We start from the raw sequence: 27,600 nt of genomic DNA on the forward strand, positions 1-27,600 counted from the left end.
TGTGCCCGCTTTTAAACCAGACTGCAACCCAAAGACCATTTCTTGAGAAATGTGGGGGCCACCACCGATTTCTGAACAAAGTGATGGGCAAAGCCCATGGATGATAATGGCACAACCAGAATCTCTCAAGAAAACGGCAGGCACTCCCCTTCGCCTCTGCAGCCCTGTGAGCTAGTGTTGGTGATCCTTTTACCTTGTCCCAACAGGAGAAGCTGCTAGAGCATAGGGCATAAGGAAGAAAGGACACATTCTTGGTTCCAGACTCAATAGGCTTTTCACACCCTGTGCTTTGACCCCCTTAAACCCCACCACCCCTCCCAGTTCAGGGCTCCTGGGCTCTCCAGGACCATGTGATGTGATTTTAGCCCCTGGTGACTTGGCAATTAATCTTCACCAGCTTACTGCAAAGGGCTGCTCTGAGCTCTCTCTCTCTCTCACTCACTCACTCGCTTACCAGGAGACTCGGTGCAACTACAATATTTGGGCTGGGGAAATCGTTGCTCACCAAAGACTGACAAACTATAATCACCAGAGAGAAAAGCAAGTTTGCCCCGAGGGAGCTGAAATCCCTCACTCCTGGGAGCCTCTGACCTGCTGTCTTTGGAGGCAGAGGATGCCTCGACTGCAGCCAGTGTCTCCTGCTCAGAAGAAAGGGTGCTTCTCCTCTCCCTCCTGGACCACAGCAGGGACAGAAATCCTCCTTCAGGTCCCCAGAGACCCTAGCGTACCTCATGAAGCAGAGGCCTCACACCTCCCAATTCTTTTTTCATTTTAAGTTTCATTTACTGGGTACTCTGTATACCAGCTGTACCACCTGCCAGCTGTCGCCTTGGGCAACCACTCTGAGACTGGGTTTGCTCATCTCTACAATGTCAATAATAACAGCATCTATAATATTATTATCAGAATTAAACCAGAAAATGTACATAAGGCATTTGGGGCACAATGTCTACTCTAGCACGTGGTAAGCACTAAACTCCTGACTGATAGACTATTACACTGTGCTAGGCACTACACACAGTATCACATTTAATCCCCACCTCAGTCCTGTGAGATAGGCACTATTATGATCTTCATGTCACAAATGAGGAAACCACAGCTCAGACTGGTTAAGTGACTTGCCCAAGGACACACAACTAATAAATTAACGGGCCTGGGACATAAACCCTGGTCTGTTTGGTGCCAGTGTTCAGATTCTTAGTTACTTTACTAGCCTGCCCAAGGTTGCATTAGCAGCTACTAAATAAAGGAAGCAGGATTAGTCACCAAGTTGGCTCTTAGATCTTCAGCAGACTGAGTGCTGGCCTGGGAGGCAAGAAAGCCTGACCTATGGAGTTCCTCTACAGAACCTTTTCACCCAGACAGCTCTGCCATGCCGTCCCTTGCCTGACCTCTGCCTCACTCAGGAACCTGATCACATTGTATCTTCTACTGTAATTTCCTTCAGGGCTAACACTGAACCTTCTGCTCCCTTTTTTTTTTTTTTTTTTAAATCTCAATCTGATGCAGAGAGAAGGATGCAAGCTTTGGAGCCAGATAATAATGCTTTGAATACTCATGCTGCTTATTCATTGAATGGGTTTGGCCATGTCACAGGACCTCTCTGAACCTCAGTTTCCTCATATGTAAAATGGGGATATTTCCTACCTTGCATTGTTGTAAAGATTTGAGTAAGTGCACACAGAGTACCTAAAACAGTGCCTGCCACAGAGTAGGTCCTCTCTGAAGGGTGCTTTACCATCATCATCATCTCCTAAGGCACTTAGCTCAGTCTAGTTTATTATTTGCTTGATTTGATTCAACTTGATTCACCCACAGTGCCTAGTATGGTGCCTTACACAGAGTAGATGCTCCTATGTATGGCTGGCTGAACCAAAAACTGGAGAGAGGTAGAGCGGGAGTACCATGCAAAAGTGCACGACCACAGTTGAGAGGTTTCTTCCCACAGGTCCTCTAAGCAGATCTCTGAATTTCCCACAGCCTTGGTCTCCCCACAGGTCAAACGCAGTGGCATCTTCTCCTAGAGGGCTCACAGAAATGGGAGTTTGCAACATCAGAGGTTTCTAATGTAATCAGATGGATAATGAAAAGGTTCTTCTTCCCTGAGCCTTGAGTGAGTCAGAGCTCTGTGCCTCGCATTGCCCCGGGGAGTACCAAGAAAATGAAATATCCTCATGACACCTAAACAAATGGTCAATTCCATGGGTCAAATATCAGCCAGAGCGGTTAAGAGGCGTCTCCAGTGAAGGGAGGAAAGGAGCAGCAGATCATGAACACGGTGCTTAGTGGAGTCCTGGTACACGGTTCCTGTTAAGGCTGATACCTGTTTGCCTTATGATGGGATGTGTGTTTTGCTTTCGTGAAAGATGCTGATAAATGACAACATGTCTGAAATCCACATCCGGACACCTAAATCAAGACATAAGTTCTCAATTAGGTAACAAACTATCTTCTTTTGTAACAAGTATAAACCAACTCTTTATCTCATACTTGCTCTTTTTTCCCCCCCCTGGCCTTTTGCCACTGTAGAAAAATGTCAGATAGGCTAAGTTTTCACACTGCAGCTGGTTACTGTGATTATGTAGACACAGTCTCTATAAATTCAGTGTGTGTTGCTGGCTGTTCAATAGCTGGTAAAATTAATGCCCAGGGAAGTGGGAAATGGGCCGCCACAATCAAAATGTGGACTTCAAACTTGCTCGTCATTTGCCCCACTCTTTCCCTCCCACATCCCTGACTGTGCTAATCGCCAGCTTTCCGCCAACTTACTGGCGTTCTCTTCCTCCTCCCACGCTGCCTTGGGAGTAAACCAGTTCAAGAGAAGCGCCATCATCCTAGACTTGAAGATACATGAAGATGATAAGAGCTTAGCGTATGAGACCCCGCTCCCACCCCCACCATGGATGATGCATGGGAGAAGGGGGCAGCAAGGTTGCTGTCAGAGGCCACTTTATCCAGCAAAGGAAGCTGACCACTGGAAACTAGAAAACCTCAAAAGACCATCTAGCTCAGGCCCTATCTCCAGACATGAGCCATTAGTCATTAGTACATGAGCCACCCAAGACAAAGGACAGTCTCTTCTTTTCACAAGGACCCCTGGCAGAGGCCTGCCTAAGTTGTCCCCATCTCACATCTCACTGTATAAGTCATGAGTAGCTGCCATGTGTGGCTTCCTTCTGCTCTGTGGGCCAGGGAAATGGAGTTTGAGAACCAGCTCTACACCTGAGTAGTTATGGGAGTTCACCAACTTCCTCTACCTCCTGGACTACCTCCAAAATGAGAAAATGGGCAAGTGAGGGTTCTGCCAGCTCTGGAAGACCTGAATCACTATAAACCTGTGAATCTCTTATTTTAAAATCTTCAAATACAACTTAAGCCAGTTTAATTGAAATAGAAAAAGTGTTTTCAGGGTTCTCTCAACCACAGATTCCTTAATCTTAGGGAACTCCTTGAAATTCTATATTTTATGCATTTGAGAGTCTGTAAATTTTGGTGGGAGAAGAGTAAATCCTTAGATAGGTGTACACCCCAAAAGAGATTAGGGACCCACCTCTAGGATGAAGAACTGAAGTGTAAATCATCTTGAGTGGTTTCCCGGTTCCCCATCCCTGAACACCAGGCTATAGTGATTATCAAGGGCAGGAAGTAGGAAGATGCAGGATTCTGGATGAGAATAAAGGAAAGCATCGGGCTTTACTTTTCAATCTCCAGCTACCACTACCCATTGCTCTGCTGCATGTCTGCTAGCCATACAACCTCAGAAATGCACTAACTCTCTCTGAATCATGGTTTTCTCAACCTTCAGTGGAGCGTGGTATGTTTCTCTTAAAGGTTGTTGTGAAGAATAAAAGAAATTGAGTAAATGCTTGACTATCCGTGGAAACTCAATAAATGTAAGTTTCTTCCCACAACTAGTGGCTCGGATCCCAAAACTGACTATTTTGAAGATAGCTCCATTTAAAACAATCAATTAACCTTTATCTCAAATGTAAATTGGTATAGGTACTATAGACAACAATAAGGAGGTTCCTCAAAAAATTAAAAATAGAGTTACTATATCACCCAGCAATCCTGCTTCTGGGTATATATCCAAAGCAAATGAAGACAGGATCTCAAAGAGGTATCTGTACCCCCATGTTCAATGCAGCATTATTCACAAGAGCCAAGACTTGGAAATAAGTGTCTATCAACTGATGGATGAAGAAGATTGATATATATACACAATAGAGTATTATTCAGCCAAGATAAATAAGAAATCCCACCATTTGCAACAACATGGATAAAACTTGAAGGCATTGTGCTAAGTGAAATAAGTCACACAGAGAAAGGCAGATACTACATGATATCACTTATATATGAATCTTAAAAAAAAAAAACTCATAGAAACAGAGTTAAGTGGTGGTTACCATGGGTTGGCAGAGAAGGACCAGGTGGGGAGATGTTGGTCAAAGGATACAAACTTCCAGTTATAAGATGAATAAGTTCTGAGGATCTAATGTACAGTATGGTGATTGTAGTTAGTAATTCTATATTATATACTTGAAAGTTGCTAACAGAGCAGATTTTAAATGTCTCACCACAAAAAAAGAAATGGTAATTATGTGACATGTTGGAGGTATTAGCTAACACTATGATAGTAATCATTTTTCAATTTATAAGTGTCTCAAATCAACTTACATAATGTTATATGTCAGTTATATCTCAATAAAGCTGGGGGTGGGATTCACCCCCTTCTTGCTTCTGGAGGAAAAGCATGACATAGCAGCTAAGGGCTCAACTTTGGGTAGACATGCGTTTGAGTTCAGCTCCCAAATTCTCTGCTTGATGGCCATGTGAACATAGGCAAAGAGTTCAATCTTGCTGCACCTCAGTGTCCCATCTGCAGAATGAAATGGTCATGAGAACAGTCTATCTTTCCTAGTGTTGTGAAAAAATAGGAAAAGTACTTAGCACGCTGTCTGGGGCTGGGACATATGGATAAATGTTAGCTAACGTGAGGCTCTCCCTCAGCATCCTTAGCCACACCTTCTCTCCTAGGTACCATTTATCCACCTTGGGGAGTGTGTCCCTATAGCTGAATGTCCAACATGGATATCAGGCAGAAAGGGGGAAAAAATCAACAAATAATATGGATTCTCCAAGTCCCCTCCCTACCCCCACCCCCACTGCCACCCCCAGATAGCCTACAGTTTGTTGCCATTTCTTTCAGGTCATGACTCAAACATCACTTCAGTAAAATCCTGAGCACCCAGATAAAATTTCAAATGTGCCTCCAAACCATTCCTTTTCCCCAACCTTGCTTTATTTTCTGTTACACCTGTCCACCTAGGGCACATGTCAGAATTTGCCGACTTATTTGTCTGTCTCCTCCCACTAGAATATAAGCTCCCCAAGGACAGAGGCAGTCTTTATCTACTTGGTTCAGTTGCTATACCCACAGCACCTAGAAGAGAACCCAGGGCAGACAGTGGATGCCCGATTAACAATCTGTTTAATGAATGAGTGAATGAGCGAATGAATGAATGACAAAAAGCTTCCCACCAGAAAGGCTGCACAGGGAGGTAAGGATGGGGGTTGGTCTCAGACCTGACTCAAGGCCCTCTAACCTGCTTAACCATCGAATTCTGCCCCTTTTAGGTTCCACGCAAGTTGTATAGCCCCTTAAATCTGGGTGCTCACTTCAGACCCCCCTCATTAAAAACAAGCACCCCCACCCCCATTTTGAAACTGCACGGTGAACAGGAGGGAAAAGAACCCCAGAGGGCCACTCGTGGGGTGGGAGGCGGGTAGATGGAGGGCAGGGGGAATCCCCACGCTGAGGTCGCCCTACCCCGCCCCCCTCACTACACACCCTACCGGCTTGCCCCCCGGGGGCGGCGGGGGCGCAGCCGGCCTCGGGGCTCTACTGGGTGGCGGCGTCGGGGCTGCGGGCGCCTTCGCTGGACCCGCATTGCCCCCTAGTGCCGCGCGGAGTCAGGGCGCCGGGCTCCCCCGCCTGATGTCACCGCCGTGCAGTCAGCCCAGAGGCGGCTCATTGAAAGCAGACCCTCCTCGGCGCTGGCTGGGCGGAGGCGCCGCTGTCCGCAGACCCGCCGCGGACCGGGCAAAGCCGGGCGCCCCCTGCCCCGCCACCCTCTCCTCCCCGCCGCTCCCCGCGAGCCCGGCCTGGCGCGCCTGACGTGGACCATTAAACTTGGAGCTGCCGCCTCGTCCCTTCTCTCCTCCTCCTCCCTCTGACAGGCGAGCGAGCGGCTCGGTGCAGGCAGGAGACGTGCTGCCGGGCTGGGCTGCCCGGGGGAGATGACTTCTCGCCAGGAGGGCACCTCTGGGAAGAAGACCACGGGGGCAGCAAAGTTTCAGGGCAGCTGAAGAGCCTTCCCCGCAGCCTTCTGAGCCCTGTCACCCCCCTGGCTATGGAGGGCGGACTCTAAAATGAATCCCAATCTGGACACCGGCCACAACACATCAGCACCTGCCCACTGGGGAGAGTTGAAAAATGCCAACTTCACTGGCCCCAACCAGACCTCGACCAACTCTACACTGCCTCAGCTGGACATCACCAGGGCCATCTCCGTGGGCCTGGTGCTGGGCGCCTTCATCCTCTTTGCCATCGTGGGCAACATTCTAGTCATCTTGTCTGTGGCCTGCAACCGTCACCTGCGGACGCCCACCAACTACTTCATCGTCAACCTGGCCATTGCCGACCTGCTGCTAAGCTTCACCGTTCTGCCCTTCTCTGCTGCCCTGGAGGTGCTTGGCTACTGGGTGCTGGGCCGGATCTTCTGTGACATCTGGGCCGCCGTGGATGTCCTGTGCTGCACAGCCTCCATTCTAAGCCTGTGCGCCATCTCCATCGACCGCTACATTGGGGTGCGCTACTCTCTGCAGTACCCATCACTGGTCACCAGAAGGAAGGCCATCTTGGCGCTCCTTGGTGTCTGGGTCTTGTCCACAGTCATCTCCATTGGGCCTCTTCTTGGGTGGAAGGAGCCGGCACCCAATGATGACAGGGAATGTGGGGTCACTGAAGAACCCTTCTATGCCCTCTTCTCCTCCCTGGGCTCCTTCTACATCCCTCTGGCGGTCATTCTGGTCATGTACTGCCGCGTATACATCGTTGCCAAGAGGACCACCAAGAACCTGGAGGCTGGAGTCATGAAGGAGATGTCCAACTCCAAGGAGCTGACCTTGAGGATCCACTCCAAGAACTTTCACGAGGATACCCTCAGCAGTACCAAGGCCAAGGGCCATAACCCCAGGAGTTCCATAGCTGTCAAACTTTTTAAGTTCTCCCGGGAAAAGAAAGCAGCCAAGACCTTGGGCATTGTGGTCGGCATGTTCATCTTGTGTTGGTTACCCTTCTTCATCGCTCTACCACTTGGTAAGTTGGGGACTGGCCAAGGGGAACTGGGCATCCTCAGCTTTGGGCATTACTGATGAGCTTACTATAAAGTAAGTTCATGGGTTTTGGTTTTTTTATGCAGTTTGTGTGTGTTTGGAGGCTGCGGAATGTTGTTTGTTCTGCAAAGGCTTTGCAGATTGGGTAGCTGGCTAAGAACCAACTCAGGTGTTAGCAGAACACGCTAAGGGGAGGTACAAGTTACTCGAAATAGAACCATGGGAGGAAAATCTGGTATGTGGAATGACTCATTCAACAGCCTTGGTTTAATAATTAAAAAGGACACTGGACTTGAACATCATTCCAGCATTATTTCAGTTGTAATGATGTGTCGGCTAAGGCAGTGTCTGTCACTAATGCAGCATACAAAATAGTTTGTAGTTACCGCAGACACGGCATTTGGGAAGCAGGGAGGCAGCTCGGACACGGGAAGGCAGTTTTCATTCAGCATTTCCAGTGCTTTTGCAGAGACCCACAGTCCTCTAAAGCTTTGCAGAGGCTGCATTCTGCCCCCATCCCTTACCACTTCCTCTCACCTCCAGGTACTCTCTTCATTATGAGTTAGTAAGAGCATTTTATGCCTCACACCCCCAACCAACCTTAATCTAAAGCTTTGAGATTTGAAAGAGAAGAATGATGGTCAGAGGGTCATCCAAAAATATCCCAAAATGTCCCAAACTCTGGTGATTGATGGAATGCCCAGAATTAAATTATAGTTGCCCCTCACCTTCAGCTGCTAGACACCAAATCCTGCTAGTATGAAACTGAGCCCTTCCTATCCTATAAACATGTGCCCATCTTCATCTGACTGGGGAGTCCTACTAAGTGAGTTGTTCAAAACGCTACCTGACTTCCTCTAAGGATGAAACCGAGGTATGGTTAGGAGGTAAACCTAGAAAAGGATACTGTGCCATCCTGTCCACATAGCTCAAGAAACACTTGTTCCCTCTCTGAGGCAATGATCTGCTTTAGTTTCTTTTCCTGTCCCTGGGGGACGCTCCAGAAAATGAATGGAGGGAGGTGATCATGGCAGTCATGTGCTGTGATATCAGAAGAGGCCACGGCTGCTACGTGCCATGGACCACTAATGCTGCAGTCACACCAGCGGCTCAGTTGGAACCGAACATAACCAATCCCTCAAGTCACGAAAATCCTAAAGACACACTGCTTCCAAAAGAAGGAACCAAATAGAAAGAGGGCAAGCAGATGTGAGGAGTTTCCGTTTAAGAATGACAAAGAAAAAAAGCTGTTTAACCTACTCTCATATTGTAATTTCTAAGGCTAGCTTTTGAGCTAGTGCCTTTCAGAAATATTTTCATTGTGCTGAGCAGAGAGGCTTTGTAGCTCTATACACAGTAGCGGTCACATCCCACTGCCCAGCTTTCTTTTCTTTCCTGAGGTCTCAGGGCCCTTTTGCAGGCCTGTCCAGTTCAAGTGGATGACAGTTCACACTGCACTGGACCATACAAAGATCACAGTCACACATGGGGTGATTTGGCTACTAATTAGCCATGTGACCTTGGGCAAATGATTACTGCTCTGTGAGCCTCAGTTTCTTCATCTGTAAAGTAGGGCTAATTACTATTGCTCCATGGGGTTTGCACTAGTACATGGAAAGGACTTAATACAGTGTTTGGTACACAGCAAATGCTTGATTATAGGTATAATCCTATACCTGTTATTAAAGGCTCAGAAGGGAACTATTGACTAGATCTTATCCTTTCTTCCTTCTTCCCCTGATTCTCAACTGACAGAGGCTGTGCATCCTCAGGAAAGACAAGGTCCCAGCAAGATGCGGGAATGGATCACAGTTGCAGACTTTCACTTTAGGGGCAAGGGAAACAAGTGAAAAGGCTGCCAACATGTTCCAAAGGAATGCTTGATGTGAGCTTTGCCATCAATTAGCTCTGTGGCCCTAGGTGTGTTGCTTTACCTTCTGGGCTTCAGGTCTCACTTCCAGGGAACACCGAGGGCTGAACTGAATCAAGGGCTCTCAAACTTTAATAAAGATCAGAATCATTTGTGGATCTTAATAAAAATTCAGCTTCTAAGGCTTAACACATAGAGAAACTAATTCAGTAAATCCCAGGAATCACATGTTTAACCAGCCCACCACCAGGCTTTGGGAAGCACCAGCCAGGGGATCTCTCAGTTCCCTTTAGCCTCCAGCCTCCTGGACACCAGGGTTTTTAAACACTGCACAGGTTAGCACTTCCCCACCCACACGGTGGTGCAGGACAATGTGGCTGCTGTCTGCATTCTGCTCTTCACGCCCACCATCAGTTTTCTCTCCCTTTATACTCTTTCAACTTCTGCCCTCTTTCTGTCCATCCCTTTCTGAGATCTTATCTTCCTAACAGCTCAGGTCCTTGGCTTCCATGCCACAGAAAGTGAGGCGTTCTTGCCACCCAGAGATTTATCACAGCTTGTTTCTCTTCTGCTTGACTTGAACACTTTCTGGCCGGCCATTATCTCCCAATGTGCTGTCCCTGAGCAGACTCCATCCACACACTTCTCCCGAGGACCTCCAGCCCCTGGAGGGTAAGGAATGCGGACTCCAGGCATTAAGTTTGGGATGGACTTCAAAAGTTACTCAAGAGTTTCAAACAGAGAAGGTACTTGATTAACATGCTCTTACTAATTTAGAAAGAGCATCTGAGCACAATGGAGATGTGGACTTCTACTTCCTCTGAGTTCAGATAACACCCAAATAAAAGTAACATGATGTAGAACAATAATTCCTTTGGAATCTGAAGCAGATTCCAAATTCTAAATTTTCCATGAAAGGCTTTTCACTCTGAAGAGGAGAAAGCAGATCTGGGGGGGAGACAGCAGCTGGCAAAGTTCAGGTAGGAGTAAACTTCCAGTGGTGATAGACAGCCAGGTGCCTGGGTGGCACCAGATTTCTGTCTCTGTGTTTTTCTTCTCCATGGGAGAGGAGGGTTGGGATTTCTCTTGGGAAGGAAATAGCTTTGCCCCCTACAGGGTCCTGGTTAGGGGTTCCATTTGTTTTCTTTCCTCCCTTGTTTTTATTTTGGAGAGCATGGTTGGGCTGCCTGCAGAGACAGGCCTCCTATCTCCTGTGCGGCCCTCCCCACCTGTAACACCCTCCCTATCTCCTTCCCACCCTTTCCCTGTGGCTTCAACAGAGTTGGGCCAGGGACCAGCTCTCACTTACTCAGGAGCAGAGATGGATCCACCAAACAAGAACGCCTTTATTCAGCCCCTGGAATCAGGCCACAGAGGGACAGGAAATAATTGGAATATAATATAGCAGCATTTCTACTTGATGGGCCATGTGCAAGATGTCCAAGCAGTCTTCAGCTTCCTGGCATTATAATGAAGGCCAACTCCCACCGCCTGGGGTGCTCAGGGTCAAGAAGTGCCTGGGCTATTGAGGGATGTGCATTGCACTGGGGAGGGTGGGGGAGGGGTTTAAGATGGGAGTGGGGGTGGGTAGCAGGAAGCGCTGGGCAGCCAACTGGTAGCTGAGCTTGGTGTGTTGTTTAGAAAACACTGGAACCTTGCCTCGCTCCAAATCTTTCTTCCGTCTTTTAAAATGCTGAAAGGCACCAGGAAGCCATTATTGAACTAACTGCTTTCCCCTCCAAATAAATGAAGGTCAATTTCAAAGAAACAGTTGTGCTCTCTGTAGTACTGGAACCAAATCGGAATCCTTCTGTCCATTGATTTGTTTCTCTAGTCCTCTCATTCAGATCAGGCCTGATGAATTTCCACCTCCCGCAGGAGCATAAGGGAGGGTGGGGGTCTCAGGGATGACTCAGAACAGAGCCACCCCCACAAACACAAGAAATTTCTGGTTCTGAGGTTTCAAAACACAGGGATTTGAGTTGCTCACAAGGAAAGTAACTGGGTTTGAGTGAGGGGAAATTTTATACACAGGGAATCCTTCCTAGGGGCTTCCCAGGTGGCAAAGAAACTAGTGGTAAAGAAACCAACTGCCAGTGCAAGAAACATAAGAGACATGGGTTTGATCCCTGGGTCAGGAAGATCCCCTGGAGAAGGGCATGGCAGCCCATTCCACTTCTTGCCTGGAGAATCCCATGGATGGAGGAGCCTGGTAGGCTACAGTCCATGGGGTTGCAGAGAGTCAGACACCAGAGAAGCAACTTATATGCATTCAATCCTTCCTAGAAAAGGGAAATCTTACTGAAGGAAAATATATTCAGCCACCTCTGAAGTCATTAATGAAGACTTCCTAAAGCACCTACTATGTACTAGACACTGTACTAATCCCTGGGTTCTTGTGCCAAAGCAAACATGATCCCTGCCTGCAGGAGGCTCATAGCCCAGTGAGGTCATATTATCATAGAGCACATACTATGTACCAGGCATTCTGCTAGACCCTTTACAGACATTATCCCACTAATCCTCTCAGCTGCCCTGACAGGGGAGCTCCTTCTTGACAGAAGATACTGAAGCTCGGAGTGGTTAGACTTCTCACCCAAATTCACACAGTAAGTAAATGATAGAGACAAAACTTGAATCCATGTCTGTCAGAACAGGTACTTACCTGGCCCAGGGCACAAAGGAGATGTCTGATCTTTTTGCTTTCTGATCCCAACCTACTCTCATAGCAAATGTTCTCCAGGAACCCCAGAGCCACCTTGTCAAAAGCTGATTATTCTAGTTCTGTTACAAAACCCTGTTACAAAACCTTCTATTCCCTTTTCACCCTTTAAAAAGATTGACTCATAAAATATTAGAGAAGATCATCCACATTTTAGTTCAAGGCTAGGCCTTCTCTTACCTCCTGTACTGTGTAGGATATGGGTCTCTCTACGCTGGGCATCTAGTCATCCCAACCAGGAAGAAAAAGTGGGATCTTGACCTTCATCTGGAAACCTGGTTCCACATCTTTATCATACATTCCTTCATTCACTGAATAATGATATATTTATTGGAGGCCTACGAGGTCCAGGCACTGTGCTGCAGATCCAGTGGTGAGCAAAGCAGCTATTCCATGTTCTCATAGAATTTAGTTCTAGTGGGGAACACAGGTAATCTGAAAAATACACACATGCAAATAAACATAAATGGTTTGAAGAAAAGGAGTGTGCTGCTATTAGAAGTATACACCAGGGATCAGTATATCACAGGGGTTCCTGAGTGGCATTTAAGCAGAACCCTGAACAGTTTGGAAGAGTTAATTCAGTGACATAGCAGGTAGAAGAAGAGAGCTCCAGTCAGACGGAAGGGCACACCTGAACGTCCTGAGGCAGGAGCTGGCAGGGAACTAACAGAGCCTGGAGAATAGAGGGCCCGCAGGTATGAGTCAAGGCTGGAGGTGTGGGCAGAGGCCAGGCCACACAGGGCTTTTAAGCCACATTAAGGATTTTAGGTTTTATGATGAATTGCACCAGCTACTACTGAAGGATTTGAAGCCAACAAGGTGTACAGTATGAATTATGTGTTTAAAAGAGGAGTCAAGCAGCCATATGGGGCACAGAGCAGAGATGGGGCAGTTAGAACATAATCCCAGTGAGAGCTAATGGCAATTTAGACTAGGCTGGTGGCAGTGAAGGTGGAAGGAAGATGGTTCAGAGACTTGGGGATGGATCGGTTATGATACAGGAGAGCAAGAGATATATCTGGAATATCCTTGAGGTTACTAGGTGAAACACAACCAAGAAGATTCCTCCCAGGCTCTCCTCAGACCCCATTTATCAGGGCTCACAAGACACCATGCTAGGAGTGATATGCCAGACACTCTGCTGAGTTGAGTAGGGGCTTCCCTGGTGGCTCAGACAGTAAAGAATCTGTCTGTAATGCAGGAGACTAGGGTTCAGTCCCTGGGTTGGGAAGATACCCTAGAGAAGGAAATGGCTACCCACTCCAGTATTCTTGCCTGGAGAATTCCACGCACAGAGGAGCCTGGCAAGCCACAGTCCATCAGGTTCCAAAGAGTCAGACACAACTGAGCAACTAACACTTATGAGTTGAGTAGACAAAATGTCCCAACACAAAAGTCAGAACCCATCAGCAAACCCAGATGCTCAGTAGAAACATCTGGCAGGGAACTGCTTTCAAACGCATAGATTGTTGGAATTCCCCTTACAGACCCTTTGTATCAGACTTTCTCATATGGGACCATGAATCTCAACTTTTAACCAGTTCCCACAGGCAATTATGTCACCAGCATAGCACCAGTCCTCCCCATGCCTGGTACCTGGAATGAACACTCCATGGGGAGCCAAGAAAGTTTGGTTAAACTTCGCCCAGTGTAGCCAGAAGTATCTTCAATCCTGCCCAGTCCTTCAGGCCAGTCCATATGGCAGAAGATTGGAGGCTCTTCAAACTAGAGTCTCCCTGGAGAAGGCGAGTTGAATGAGCACTGTGGAAGCAGGTCTCCAGTGTAGCGGGTACGCTGCTCAACACTGAATATTCTGTACAGCTTATAACTCTCTCAGCCCCTCTGCAAAGCCAGTATCATCACCCTGCATCTAGAGTTCAGAGAGGTTCATTACATTTCCCAAGGTTGCACAGCTAGTCAGTGGAGTCTATCTGACTCCATATTTGGCACTCAGTAAACGTTTGTTATATTATTCTTGCTATTACTACAGTACTTCCAGACCTTTGTCTGAGGTCTAGTGCCCATGAGTGATAAAATTTTTACTGGCTCATGACAAAAATGAGAAAAAAGTTAGGAAAATTCTGTGTTTTTCCAAATGTACTCAATATAAATGATTGTTCTTTTATTCTAAAGACTGTGTCCTATTTTGGGAAACTGAAATAACATTTCTTTAATGGAATGATGGTAATAAGTGGTGATGATAGTCACTGTGTGTGTGTGTGTGTGTGTATGCGTGTGCGCAATGTTCTACTTGACAAGATAAAAAGTTGGTAACCCTATGTTTGTCCCCACCAAAATCTTTTTGAAATTTCTCTGTGAGTTTCCTAAAGTCTTAGAATCGTGGAAGACACCATGATGATTAGACATGACAAGTATTTGTGGAAGAAAGGAGGAGGATGATTTATCCTCTCAGTGATGGATAAACAAATTAGCCTCAGCTTTGCTGTAAGAGTCAGAGGCCTGCGGCAGGGGTTGGAGACGGGGAAGGATGATGTGTGTAGGGTCATGACTGTCAGATATGATAGTCTGGGGGCCGTCTGTGGAAGCACCCAGTACTACTGGGATGAAACAGAGCACAGAAATGCCAGTGGGTGTGTGTGTGTAGCTGCAGTGCCATCACAGATGGCCCTCGTAAGATCTGTAATGCAGGCGATGCCTTTACCTGAGTGTGTGTGGCTCATAAAAATAACGGATGGCTGTCAGGCCACACTGGGAAATTGCTTTCTCCCACATCTGCAGGATGTTTCCGCAGTCACTGTGCTCCCTAACCATGTCTGCTAATAATAATACTAATAGCTCCATTTATTAGGTCTTGCCGTGTGCCTGGCTTACACCGCAATAAGGGTGCTTTCCATGCATTCTCTCATTCACTCCTCTCCAGAGACTTACCAAGTGGATACTATTGTTGTCCTAATTTTACAGATGAGGAAACTGGAGTTCAAAGATTGAGTGATTTGCCTCAAGCTACCCAGCTGATTGAGGTTTCCCTGGTGGCTCAGACTGTAAAGAATCTGTCTGCAATGCAGGAGACTTGGGTTCGAACCCTGGGTTGCGAAGATCCCCTGGAGAAGGAAATGGCAACCCACTCCAGTATTCTTGCCAGGAGAATCCCATGGACAGAGGAGCCTGGTGGGCTGTAGCCCATGGGGTCACAAGAGTCGGACACGACTGAACAGATAACATTTTTACTTTTTCACTTTTTTCACCCAGCTGATTAGTGCCAGAACCTGAATTCACAGCTAGGCAATAAGATAAGACTAAAAGGGTTCATTACCAAGGGGATCCTAGGTGTGGGACTCTAAGTCCTGATTTTTGGAAGCTTAAAGAGGCCCTAGGGAAAGCAGAGTCTATTCTGAGAAGGTGGAAAGGAAGGGCGAGTGGCTGCCTATTATTCAGCCACCAAGAGGCATCATATCCTGGTGAGAACATAAAGAATATAAAAATAACTGGGTCTTTCCCCTAGCAGGCTAAGTCACAATTTCTCTTTTATTATGGGTGCTTTAGACTTTTTTCAGCTTCTCAACACATGACTGATGCCATATACCTTTTAAGGCTTTTATCAAATTTGGGCTCTGGGGTTAAACACATAAAATTTAGAACACTTTTCACAGCCTAATTTCTGGCTGTATACATTTCAGAGCTGGATTCACCTCTGCACCATATAGGTGTGGTTGAGACCACATGCACCATAGGACTCTCTCCTACCTTGAATCAGCCTCTGGTCCTACCTCTTGATGTCACAAAGGCTGGTATCATGGACAAGAGAGTATTTCTAAAAGTTGGTTTTCCACTTTGCAGTAATCCTGACTAGTGATAACCTAGCCATACAAAAAGAAAATACTGCACACCACATATGTATTTTCAAAAGAACCCACGGGAAACATATCTTTAACTCTTAGCTGGTTCCCCAAAATGTCCATGACCCCTATACTAACATGCACATGAAGGGAAATACAGCAGAGGGAAGTTGGAGTGGAAATAGACAGTGGTCCAAACACATTGCAGGTAATAGATCTTACTCATGAGAACTTTACAAAATAGTTCAACCCGGAGGAGACACACTGGGATCCTTCCTGGGGCTCTGGAGGGCCCCATGAAGAGAGGAGCCCTGAGGTTAAGGAAGTGCCCGCGGTCCACCCCAAACACTGCAGCAATGCTCTCTCTAGCAACCTCGTGACTTGCACGAGAACTTCTTGTAGGCAGGGACCACATCTTTCCATCTTGCCTAATACGAGTGCTAGGTGAGTGCTGTGACTCAAATCGTTTGTCGTTTCCCCAAGTACACCTTGTATTTCTCCCGCTGTGTGCTTCTCCATACTGTCCCCTCTGGCAGGAATGCTCTTCCTGCACCCTTGCCCGTATCCTGCCCATCTGTAGACCCCTGATTTTGTGGGCACCTCTCTTAGGAATCTTTCCTGGCCCCCACCTCTTTCCCAGGCAGTGATGGTTGCCTTTATACCCTGTATATGGTGCTTGTCACGTTTGTTCATGGGAATCGGGACTGACAGGTACATCTTCAGCAGTGTTACCAGACTGCAAACCTCTGGAGGAAAGGGTTCAGGTTTCACTCATCTTCCTGTCCTTCAGGCCCAGAGACGTGTATTTGCTAGACTCCCAGTCAGAACAGCAATTGCAGCTATGATTCGTACAGTATCTGCCAGACTTCACCTACTATTTGAACCTGCCAATGACCTATCAGATTGGTATTAATGTTCTGCTCACTTTACAACTGAGGAAACAGATTTAGAGGTTAGGTGACTTGTCCCATTCCTTGAGACCACCACAAGCACGTTGAAAGGAAACTGCCTTGACTGCTTTTGTGAAACCAAAATGTCAGTATGGGTCTGCTTATGGGGCCAATGAAGAAAGATAAGATAGGTGAAGACCAGAGTGGACACAAGGTACGAGCTTGAAAATTAGACAACACCTTAATTCTTTATGAAAGGTTGCCATTCCACTGCCTCTGGGAGACCTGTCTGTTGCCAGTCAGTCCCCATTTTCCCTGACCTTCCCAGCCCTTGTCACCTCCCTCTGACCTCTGGGAGGGCTGTGGTCAGAGCTGATCACCACAGAAGTGGGAGAGGAGGGCACGATTCTGGTGACTCTACATCAGGGCCCAATTAAGACCTTTAGAAAGGTCTGAGATACTGAGAAGTGAATGCTGCCCCCACTTCCAAATGTAAAGTCTAAATTCTGTCTCACACACACACACACACACACACACGGCCCTAAAATAAATGGGAAGAAGGCCAAGATTCTAATTTATCCCAGGAAGTCTACTTTGATTTCTTTAACATCAAAGTGAAAGTGAAAGTCTCTTAGTCATGTCCGACTCTTTGCGACCCCATGGACTATACGGTCCTTGGAATTCTCCAGGCCAGAATACTGGAGTGGGTAGCCTTTCCCTTCTCCAGAGGATCCTCCCAACCCAGAGATCAAACCAAAGCATCTCCTAAAAAAGCGAAGGTGCCCAGCAGCTCTGCTAACACTCTAAAGATACACTGAGTCTGTTTGTGGGTGACATAGCATTGCTCCATAATGAGGTGACCAGACATCCCACTTTGCCTGGGCCAGTCTCCACTTAGGTCTGTTACCAAGGGCTCTGATGATTACTATCAGTTCAGTCAGTTCAGTCGCTCAGTCGTGTCTGACTCTTTTCGACCCCATGAATTGCAGCATGCCAGGCCTTCCTGTCCATCACCAACCCTCTCTTATTCTCAAAAGTGTCTCAGTTTGAATGATAAAAGTGCCTTGATATTTTAACTCCGGGAGTAACAGTGTTTACAGTAGAACAGCCAAGGGTGCCTTGATTTCCCTGAGAAACCTGAGATGGGGGTGGGAGGAGTATAGCACCCAGGCCTCAGCAGTACGAGAAAGATTAATAATGAGAGAATGAACTGGGCATGAATTTAAGGAGGAAAGACACAACTTCATGTGTGTGTTTTTGTGGGAAATGGATTAATGTAAAAGTTGGTTGTTAATGTTTGTCTTCATCAGTGAGTTTACCATGTGTGCACAAGTGAGTCTCTGAGCTGGAATCTGAATCCACGGCTGTCTGACCCTAAACACTTCACGAGTGCATCCATTTCAGCACAAGGCAAATGGTGTTATCTGAATGATGAGTGTCTCCAGAATAGAGGAGACAGAAATAAGGTGGGCCAAAATAATATTTGAGGGAGGAGAAGAAAAGCAAGCTATGTCTTAGGGACTTAGCAGGCTGGAATAACAGTAGGGGTGGGGCATCTCCAACCATCCTTCACGCCCATCCTGGGACAACGGAGCATAGGTCGGCTCAGAGTACCGTCCTCACTGGCAGGCTTGTGTTCTTAGAATTCTGTCAACAACACACTCGTGACCACACCCAGGGGCAGGACACGTGAGCCCCCTCGGAGCACTCAAGTGCCCCTCTGTGGTGTGAGCACATGAAGTGCACTATAAAAGTCACGCCAATGAACAGTTCACACTGAAACGTTCAGAAACAGAATGTCCTAACACATGCAAGCGGACCATTCCTTTCAGAGCCCCATTTAATTTTTTCCAGGGGTATCTGCCCACAGTGTCTTGTTCCCCTGAAGCTGGGATACATTTGGGGCTTGGCTTAGCACACTTTTTAGAATTCCTCTTTAAGACAGTTTCCTGCCAAGCTAACATGCATCGCTTAGGGGCTGAACTCAGCACCCTGGCCATGCCCCAGAAGGAGGTTAAAATAGGACCAAGGGCAAGCCGGGCTCACTGTCATTTGCAAGCGTGGGCCCCAGGGCTCACACCACCAGCACAGGGCTGGGCAGAGATCCAGAGAGGCAGCTGGCGGGGGAGGACGGGGTGCCACCAACTGGAACAAACAAAAAAAAATTGCATCTCTGATTTCTATATTCAGGCCATCAATCACCCCCTGGCATCATGAGAAAGTGGTACCTGCTTCCAGGTACACCCTCAGAGAGTCATCTGCGGCTCCTTGTCCCCAACTCTTCAGAATTTATCTTAAACAGAGGCTCTTGGGATTTTTGTTCCAGGGACCCCTTTGGTAATCTGGTGAAGCCCCTTCTCACAATAGATACATAAAATAAGATACACAGGATTTCAAAGAAAATCAATTATGTTAAAATAGCTATTATAATGTTGATAAAACAAATTTATTGTGGAGTAAAACAATGTTCTTCTTTATTAACATATTAAATAAACAAGTCCTAGCAGCAAGTCAAATAAATAACTACTATAATTTGAGGCAGTGACAAGTGGGAATATTTCAAGATATCTGCAACAAATGTAATATAACATCATAAATCTGATTTCTGTGGGTGACAAACCCTGCTAATTCTTCTGTGGCTGGTTGCCTGCCTTTCTGCTAAAGAAAATGCTAACTTTCAACCAAAGGTTAATTTTTTAAAAAGAGAGAGAGAGAGGTAATTTTTCCTATCCTAATTCAGAGACTCCCTAACCCCAGTACAAGAACCCTGTCTTATGACATGATAAAGATGTACTTCAGGACATGAGGTTTTCTATTGCTGTGTTCTTTCAGATTATATAGTCTTGGGACCACAGGGAACTTGTACACCTTCGTGCTTTATAACTATCTGGCATGTTTACTCATAGCAATTCTTAAATCTCGTTTCTTTATTTAAGCACCATAATAAAAAAGTCTATAATAGCACATAGACTTTTATTTAAAACAGAAAGAAGAAAAAAATAGAAAAATTATTCTAAGCACACCAGACCCCAGGTCCCCCTGTATCCAGCACCCTCAGTCTTTCTCTCCAGGAGCAAACATTGTTAACCAGATTGCATATAATTCCAGAAATAGTCTATTTATTTGTAAGCATCCACATACATACGTGTGTGTGTGTGTAAATATTTGAGTTGTATGTGTGTGGAATGTGTGTGTGCATCTGTGTATTTTTACAAACGGTATCATTTTATAAACACAATAGTGGAGGTTACATTTTACACTCAATAGCATATCTTGGACATAGTTCTCTGTCAGAATTCTATACTTACTGTTTTTCTTTTCATGGGTGTGTAATCCATTTATGGAGTATCCTACTTTATTGAACATTTTCTCCGTTCATTGACATTAGGTTTTTTCATGCTATGAACAGTGCTGCAGTGAGCACTCTTGTCTCTGTGTCTGTGCCCACGTACTCAGGATAAATTCCTAGAAATGGAATCACTGGAGCAAGAAATATTTGGTATTTTAGGTTTAACATGATTATGTTCAAAAATTTACTATCTAAGGAATTTAAAATATATTAAAATGTAAAGTTGTTAATATGAATAGGTTAGATTTATCATGCAAGAGGGTTGTTCATGATACTGAAGTGAAAACGACAATTCACAGGATTATATATAATCTTATTTTTAAAAACGATTAACTTAGTCACCTTCAGGAGTATCATGAAGTGAGGAGGAGTAGATTTTAACTTTTTATACGCCTCTGTGTTACTTCATATTTCACATTATTTCACTTGTGTGCCTGTGTGTATATAGACAAATAGGACCACATAGTGCTTTTATCACTAAATATAAAATGTGGACTTTTTACCATTTCAATAAATCTGAATCATTTCAGTTTTTAATTTATATTTCACATCTTTTTAATGATGTACTGCAATCCATAATGAAAAGTGTGTGTGTTTAGTTGCTCAGTCATGTCTAATTCTTCTTGGCTCCATGGACTGTAATCTGCCAGGCTTCTCTGTCCATGGGATTTTCCAGGCAAGAATACTGGCGTAGGTTGCCATTTTCTCCAGGGGATCTTCCCAACGCAAGGATGGAACTCATGTCTCTTGTATCTCCTGCATTGGTAGGCAGATACTTTCCCACTAGCACCATCTAGGAAGTACCATAATGTGATTAACCAATCCACTTATGACAGTAGTGGTCAGATTTATCTTAATAGGTAAGACACACACAAGGGATCACATTCACAAGGCCTGAGTGCAGAATGCAAACATGTCCCTCTCCCTTCCTTGGTTCCTACCTATCTAATTTCCCTCCCACCTATCTAATTTTCCTCCCTGGAGGCAACTATTATTACCAGTTTCTTGCACATCCTTTCAGAAATATTCTATGCATATAAAAATATATTTATATGCTCTCTTTAATAGAAATAACATGCTGTTCTGCACTTTCCACTTCAAGATAAACAGAGCAACTTTATTCTTTTTGTTAACTTCATAGTATTCCTTTTTTCCCAAATAGACTTCAATAGAAGAATATTTAGGTTGTTTCAACTCTTTTATTATTACAAACCACACTGTAGTGAATATTCCTATACATACTTCACTATTTCCCACATTCTATGATTAAAATCCTGAAAGTGGACTATTCTGAGGAAATTTTTAATTTTTTATAAATATTTTCAAATTGTTCTTCATAGTGATTGTACCAATTTGTATTTCTTTGACTGACATTTGAGAGTGACCACTCATTTCCTAATAGTTTGCTATCAAACTTTTTGATCTTGCCAACTTGATAGGTGAAATTTCTGTGAATGAAGTTACACGTCTTTTTGTATGTTTGATAATCCATCCCCTCTTGATGTACGATTGCTTTGAGTTTTTAGCTGTGACAAATTTTCTTATATATGTATTTTTCCTTTAATATCTTTTGTACACTTGCTCTTCAGGATTGCCTTAGGATGAAATCCACTTTGAACGGTTAGCATCCAAAGGTAGACTCCTGTGAAACGCCTCAGACACATTATCAGATTACCCTCTGGGAAAGATGTAGTAATTTGCACTCCCACTAAGGGTGTTTCAGCATAGCTAAAGAAACCACTTTTTATGCTGATAGCTCCTCACTGCCTGGAGAAGCTTCAGACATCTGTGTGACAAGTCAGCTTCCCCTCAGAGGTGATAAGATGGCTTGAAAGTTTCAAATCCTTCCAAATAATTTGGTATCAGCCTTCCAGAGTTCGGGCTGGCAAGCTGCCCTCTTGGAATGCAACATCCCATCCATCAGGGGGGCCGAGCAAGCGGCAACCTTGGAATGTGTATATTTCATACAGGATCCGAGAACAAAAAGCAGTCACCCACAGTGTTTAAACAGATTTGATCTTTCACAGGGCTGGCAGACCCACCGTGATCCACATCAATGGTTCGAGGCCCTGGGGCTTATGTACCCATTAAAAACAATAACTAAACAAGATACTCCCCCACCTCCCTGCCTACACACCCCAGGAAAACAGTCAGCTTTGAGGCACTCAAGGATGAGTTAATAAGGAAGGATTCCTTCGGGCATCTATGCTTGCCACATCCGACCATGAGGGCCAGTCTATATTTAGAGGAGGGTATTGCAAGTGCACCACATTTTAGTTGCAAAATTCAAATTGACTCTGGAAGATGCCAGCCTCATGAAATGAAAATTGAATTGAGCATTACTTAAGAAGCAAGGAGAAGGCCTGTCAAGCAGATCCTGCTGGGGAAGAAGGCTTTTTGAGAGGCAGTCCAGGGGCCCTGGTCATCAGGGTGGTGATGTACTCTTGACCTTGAACTGCTGGTCTGGGATGGAGAGGCAGGGTTATTTTCAGACTGTACTAAATCTAGAGGTGTTGGAACCAGCATCCTAGACAGGGAAGGGGGGAGGTGAACTTTGACCCACTGCCACCAATTTGGGAGATCAAGAAGATCCTAAACCAGGGATTCTCAGAACCTCAGGAAAGCCTTTCCAGTCACCTGTCTCTGTCATGGCCATCGCACCCCTCTCATCCAGTAAAGAGGGCGGGCACCTTTCCTTCTCTGCAACATCCTTGTTAGCCCTTCACAAGTTCTGTTTGACTGGCAGCTTAGAGTACTAGAAAGAACAGGGACATTGAAATCAGATGAATCCAGGTCTGAAATACTGACTCTGCAGCTCATCTCTCTAAGCCTCAGTTAACATATCTGTAAAACGAGACTGAGACCATCTCATAGGAGTGGAATGAGGAATAAATAGGAAAATAGATGAAAAGGACTCAGCTGAGTCCCAGACACTTGTAAATATTTCAAAAATATTAACTATTAATATTTCAGCTATTAACGTTTTGAAACCTCTAATATAATATCAACTTTGCATAATACATTTAATAAGTATCTGTTGACAAGATGGGCTATGTCTTTGGGGGAAATAAAAATGGGATCAGTTTCTTCTCATTTAAAGATTGCTGCTGCTGCTAAGTCACTTCAGTCGTGTCCAACTCTGTGAGACCCCATAGACGACAGCCCACCAGGCTCCCCCGTCCCTGGGATTCTCCAGGCAAGAACACTGGAGTGGGTTGCCATTTCCTTCTCCAATGCATGAAAGTGAAAAGTGAAAGTGAAGTCGCTCAGTCGTGTCCAACCCTCAGCAACCCCATGGACTGCAGCCTACCAGGCTCCTCCGTCCATTGGATTTTCCAGGCAAGAGTACTGGAGTGGGGTGCCATTGCCTTCTCCGCATTTAAAGATTAGGAGATCAAAAATAATTTGAGACACAATGATACCTATAAAGAAAACTGAGCACCAAAGAATTGATGCTTTTGAACTGTGGTGTTGAAGAAGACTCTTGAGGGTCCCTTGGACTGCAAGGAGATCCAACCAATCCATCCTAAAGGAGATCAGTCCTGGGTGTTCATTGGAAGGACTGATGCTGAAGCTGAAACTCCAGTATTTTGGCCACCTGATGCGAAGTGTTGACTCATTTGAAAAGACCCTGATGCTGGGAAAGATTGAGGGCCAGAGGAGAAGGGGGTGACAGAGGATGAGATGGTTGGATGGCATCACCAACTCCATGGACATGGGTTTGGGTGGACTACGGGAGTTGGTGATGGACAGGGAGGCCTGGGGTGCTGCAGTTCATGGGGTCGCAAGGAGTCTGATACGACTGAGCAACTGAACTGAACTAAACTGATACCTATGACAGCCCTCCTTGGGGCTTCCCTGGCAGCTCAGATGGTAAAGAATCCGCCTGCAATGAAGGAGACCCTGATTCAATTCCTAGGTTGGAAAGATCCCCTGGAGAAGGGAATGGCAACCCACTCCAGTATTCTTGCCTGGAGAATTCCATGGACGGGCCATGGGATCACAGAGTCTGATGCGACTGAGCAACTAACACACACACACACACATAACTCCTACACCCAGATTTAACCAATGTTAACATGTTGCTGAATTTGCTACCTATCTTCTTTCTTCTCTTAAGAAATGAAATGTTGCAAGTACATCTGAAAGGCCCCACTCCTTGTCCCGTTCATCTCTCTCCTTCTCAGAGGCCATCACCAGGCTGCCTCTGATTGAGTAGATTCTCTTCTCTACATTTTCCTAAATGGGTCCTCTCAGAAGGAAGGAGGAGAGTGGTCCAAAATGAGGCCTTGGAGTAGATCAGTTCTGAGTTCAAATTCTGCTCCTGCTCCTTTACTAGCTGGGTAGTCTATAGCAAATTGCTCAACCTCTCTGTTCCTCCTCTCCCCCAGTCTTCTCTAAAAATGGGACAAATAACACTTCACTGGGTTTTGTGAGGATGAGATAAGACCATTCATGTAAAGCAGTGGTTCGCAATCAAGGATCAGTTTGCCCCACAGGGGACATTTGGCAGTGTCAGGAGACATATTTGATGGTCACGACTGGGGTGTGCTATTGGCATCTAGTGGGAGAGACCAAGGATACAACTAAGAGTCCTACAGAGCACAGAACAGCCCCCCACAACAGAGGAGAACCTACCCCAAGATCTCAGTTATGCCAAAGTAGAGAAATCCTAGTAGAAAGCATTCTATCATTTTGTAAGGGCTTTAAAATATTTATTCAATAAACATAATAAATTATAATTTTATTTGTTACGATATTGTGTTAGACATTTCCACATGCATTATCTCACTAGTAGTCAGTGAATTGCTTCTTCTTAGTAAAAAGAATGATAGAAGGCAAACACTGTTGCTTCTGCATATCTGAGGATATCTTATTCTACTTGTTAAAGTGGTAGATTTACTTAAAATATAAAATTTCAGGCTAATAGATTAACTGGAAGCTGTTACTCAGATTCTAACCCTTCCTTGCTGTCTGTAAAGAACAAATTGTATCAGCACTTTCAGCCACAAAATGGGTTCATTTAAACCACAAATATTCCTTCAACCTAAGCAAGCCCAGGGACTAGCATAGCAAAAAATTAAAGCATCGTAATTAAGCTAGTCTTTTTGGCTCCTGTTCACAAGGACTGGCTCCCAAAACTCCAAGAAACTACAGAAGCGGGGTAGAATATGGGGAAAAGGAGAGAGGCCATAAGGCTGCTTCTCTGATTCACCGCAGGCTCAAGTCTGGGCTATACGCAGAGAGCACCCACTAGGAAATGCTTTTGCTCCGAGTCTCTAAGTGTGGTCCCCAGCCCAGCAGCATCCACATCACCCAGGAGCTAGTAGAGATGATGCCCCAGTCTACTGAGTCAGAAACTGGGGGTTCAGACAGGCAGTCTCGGTTCTCAAGTACTCCAAGTGATTCAGATGCACTCTCAAGTTTAAGAACCACTAATCTAATAAGATGGCTCACAGTAAAGAATCTGCCTGCCAATACAGGAGATGCAGGAGACGGAAGTTGAATTCCCTGGATTGGGAAAATCCCTTGGAGGAGGAAACAGCAACCCACTCCAGTATTCATGGCTGGAGAATCCCATGGATAGAGGAGCCTGGCAGGCTACAGTCCAAGGGGTCACAAAGAGTCAGACACAGCTGAGCATACACACAACCTACTAAGGCCACATCTCACATTCTCTGTGGGTCCATTTCCTGTCGCCCATGGCCCTCACTGCTGTAACAAAGCTCACAGAGCTCACCAATACCTGTTCAGAAGTGGAGGAGCTACTCTTTATTGGCGTTTCTCTTGGGCTGGAAGCTTCGCATATATTTAACTTACATAAGAATATGAGGGAGATACTGTTATCCCTTTTTCCAGATGAGAAAATTTCAGCTGAGAAAGCTGAACAGCTTGCCCAGGGTCATAGCTACAGAAAAGGATTGGAATCAGGATCTGAATCTAGGTCAGCCTGCCACCAAATCCTATCCTCTTAACAATGACATCACACTGCCCACTGATGATGAAGAGAGACAGAACACGAACTCCTCAGCCCTGCTGGGGCCAAACTGTAAGCCTTGCCCAGTTAGTCTTTAGTGCCCCTCTGTTACCTGTCCTGGGGTTCACCTGGCCATAGGTAATCCCCTGGGAAGCTTAACCCCCAGTGACCTGATTCTTCCCCCTAGAAGCCAAGGCTGCCCACACTATCATGTTCTTCTAGCCCTTGCCTCATATCCTGGGACTTCAAATCCTCCCTCTTCCTCTTACTAGCTGTGTGTCTTTGAAGCTGACTTAACCTCTCTGTGCTCCTGTTTCTCATATGTAGATCAGTTATTGTAATACCTTCATATCAAGGTTATTAAGAGGATTAAATGAGATAATAAATATGAAAACATCTAGCCCAGTGCCTGTTGCATAGTAAAAACTAATTAACTCTTGTTTTTTTTTCCCCATGCTTTATACACCAACAGCTATCAAAACTACTCAGTCCGGGGTTGATTCTATTGCAGTCTCATTTATTGGCCAATTAGCTACTATGAGGAGCTAATCTTCACTGAGGTATTAATTCATAATAATGGTTTTCTGTGTTTGCCTCCACCATACCATTTACACTTCAACCAGAGGCCCTTAGTCCTTGAAATTGTGCAGCTTGGGAGTGATTAAGGACAGAAATTTTAGGGAATATGGAAGGCCAGAGGGGAGCCTTTCCCTATCCTTCATATTGCTCCAATGCAACTCTAATAGACAGGGAATCCTGGAGAAATGAGAAATGGGACAAGAGAGGGAAGTATGCCTTGAAGGTTGCATCTGGCTTTGAAGAGAAACAATGAGCTACTGGCATCTGAATATCAGGATAGGTGGGAATGATGCAAAAAAAAAAAGTGAAATCAAAGACTAATGAGCCGTTTGCCAACATTTAATACAATTGCTTGGTATCTGCGTGGTTGAATGTAATAAAGCTTTATTAAAAAGTAGTTATAACAACTAATAAGTCTCTAATTAAATTACCTTTCACTGGGCAAGCTGCTTGTGAGGTCTTAATTAGGTTATTTGCTGCCATTGGCCTAGCCTGGGAACAAAAGAAGATTCTATTATATCCTCCATGATCCCTAGAAAGCCAGATCTCTAGTCTCATGCAGAAAATGCTGAGAGACTCTGAATCTGAGGGCAGCTGGTCTCAGCCTGTCTTAGCTCTCCAAAAACCATGATGTGTGGCCAGAGTGAAATCCCTTAATAGGTCCCACTGCTCTTAGGAGCCAGACAGTTTAAAAGATGGAAAGGGCATTTAAAGATGGAAATTCTAAGAACTTCATATTACAAAAGAGGCCCTGAGAAATTATTTATCCGAGGTCTTCCAGCCAGGAGCAATGTCCCCTCTCCACAACCTCCTCCTGCTGTGGCCTGGAAAAGACAGAGAACTCAAGCTGCTAGTATGGATTTTCATTTGGGAAGGGAGAGAGAAACAAAAGGCACTGGCTTCTCAGAGGCTCCTGTCTTTGAAGCTGTATGTGTGTGTGTTTGATGTGTTGAAAGTAGTTCAGTAATTGAACTACTCAGGTAATTGAAGACCTACTTACAGTGTGGGTTGAGCT

The 27,600-nt window shown here is 45.3% G+C and overlaps 1 protein-coding gene across 1 annotated transcript in view; it reads left to right on the forward strand.

Moving 5' to 3' along the window:
- Positions 1-6,004: 6,004 nt before the first annotated feature.
- ADRA1B (adrenoceptor alpha 1B) overlaps positions 6,005-27,600 on the forward strand; it is a 61,370-nt gene continuing 39,774 nt past the window's right edge. Inside the window, exon 1 of the mRNA XM_019965337.2 lies at positions 6,005-7,381. Coding sequence (XP_019820896.2) covers positions 6,433-7,381 — 949 coding nt within the window. The 5' untranslated portion in view covers positions 6,005-6,432. The remainder of the gene's footprint in view (positions 7,382-27,600) is intronic.

This window comes from Bos indicus, chromosome 7 (genome assembly GCF_029378745.1).
Source record: "Bos indicus isolate NIAB-ARS_2022 breed Sahiwal x Tharparkar chromosome 7, NIAB-ARS_B.indTharparkar_mat_pri_1.0, whole genome shotgun sequence".
Lineage (NCBI taxonomy): Eukaryota > Metazoa > Chordata > Mammalia > Artiodactyla > Bovidae > Bos > Bos indicus.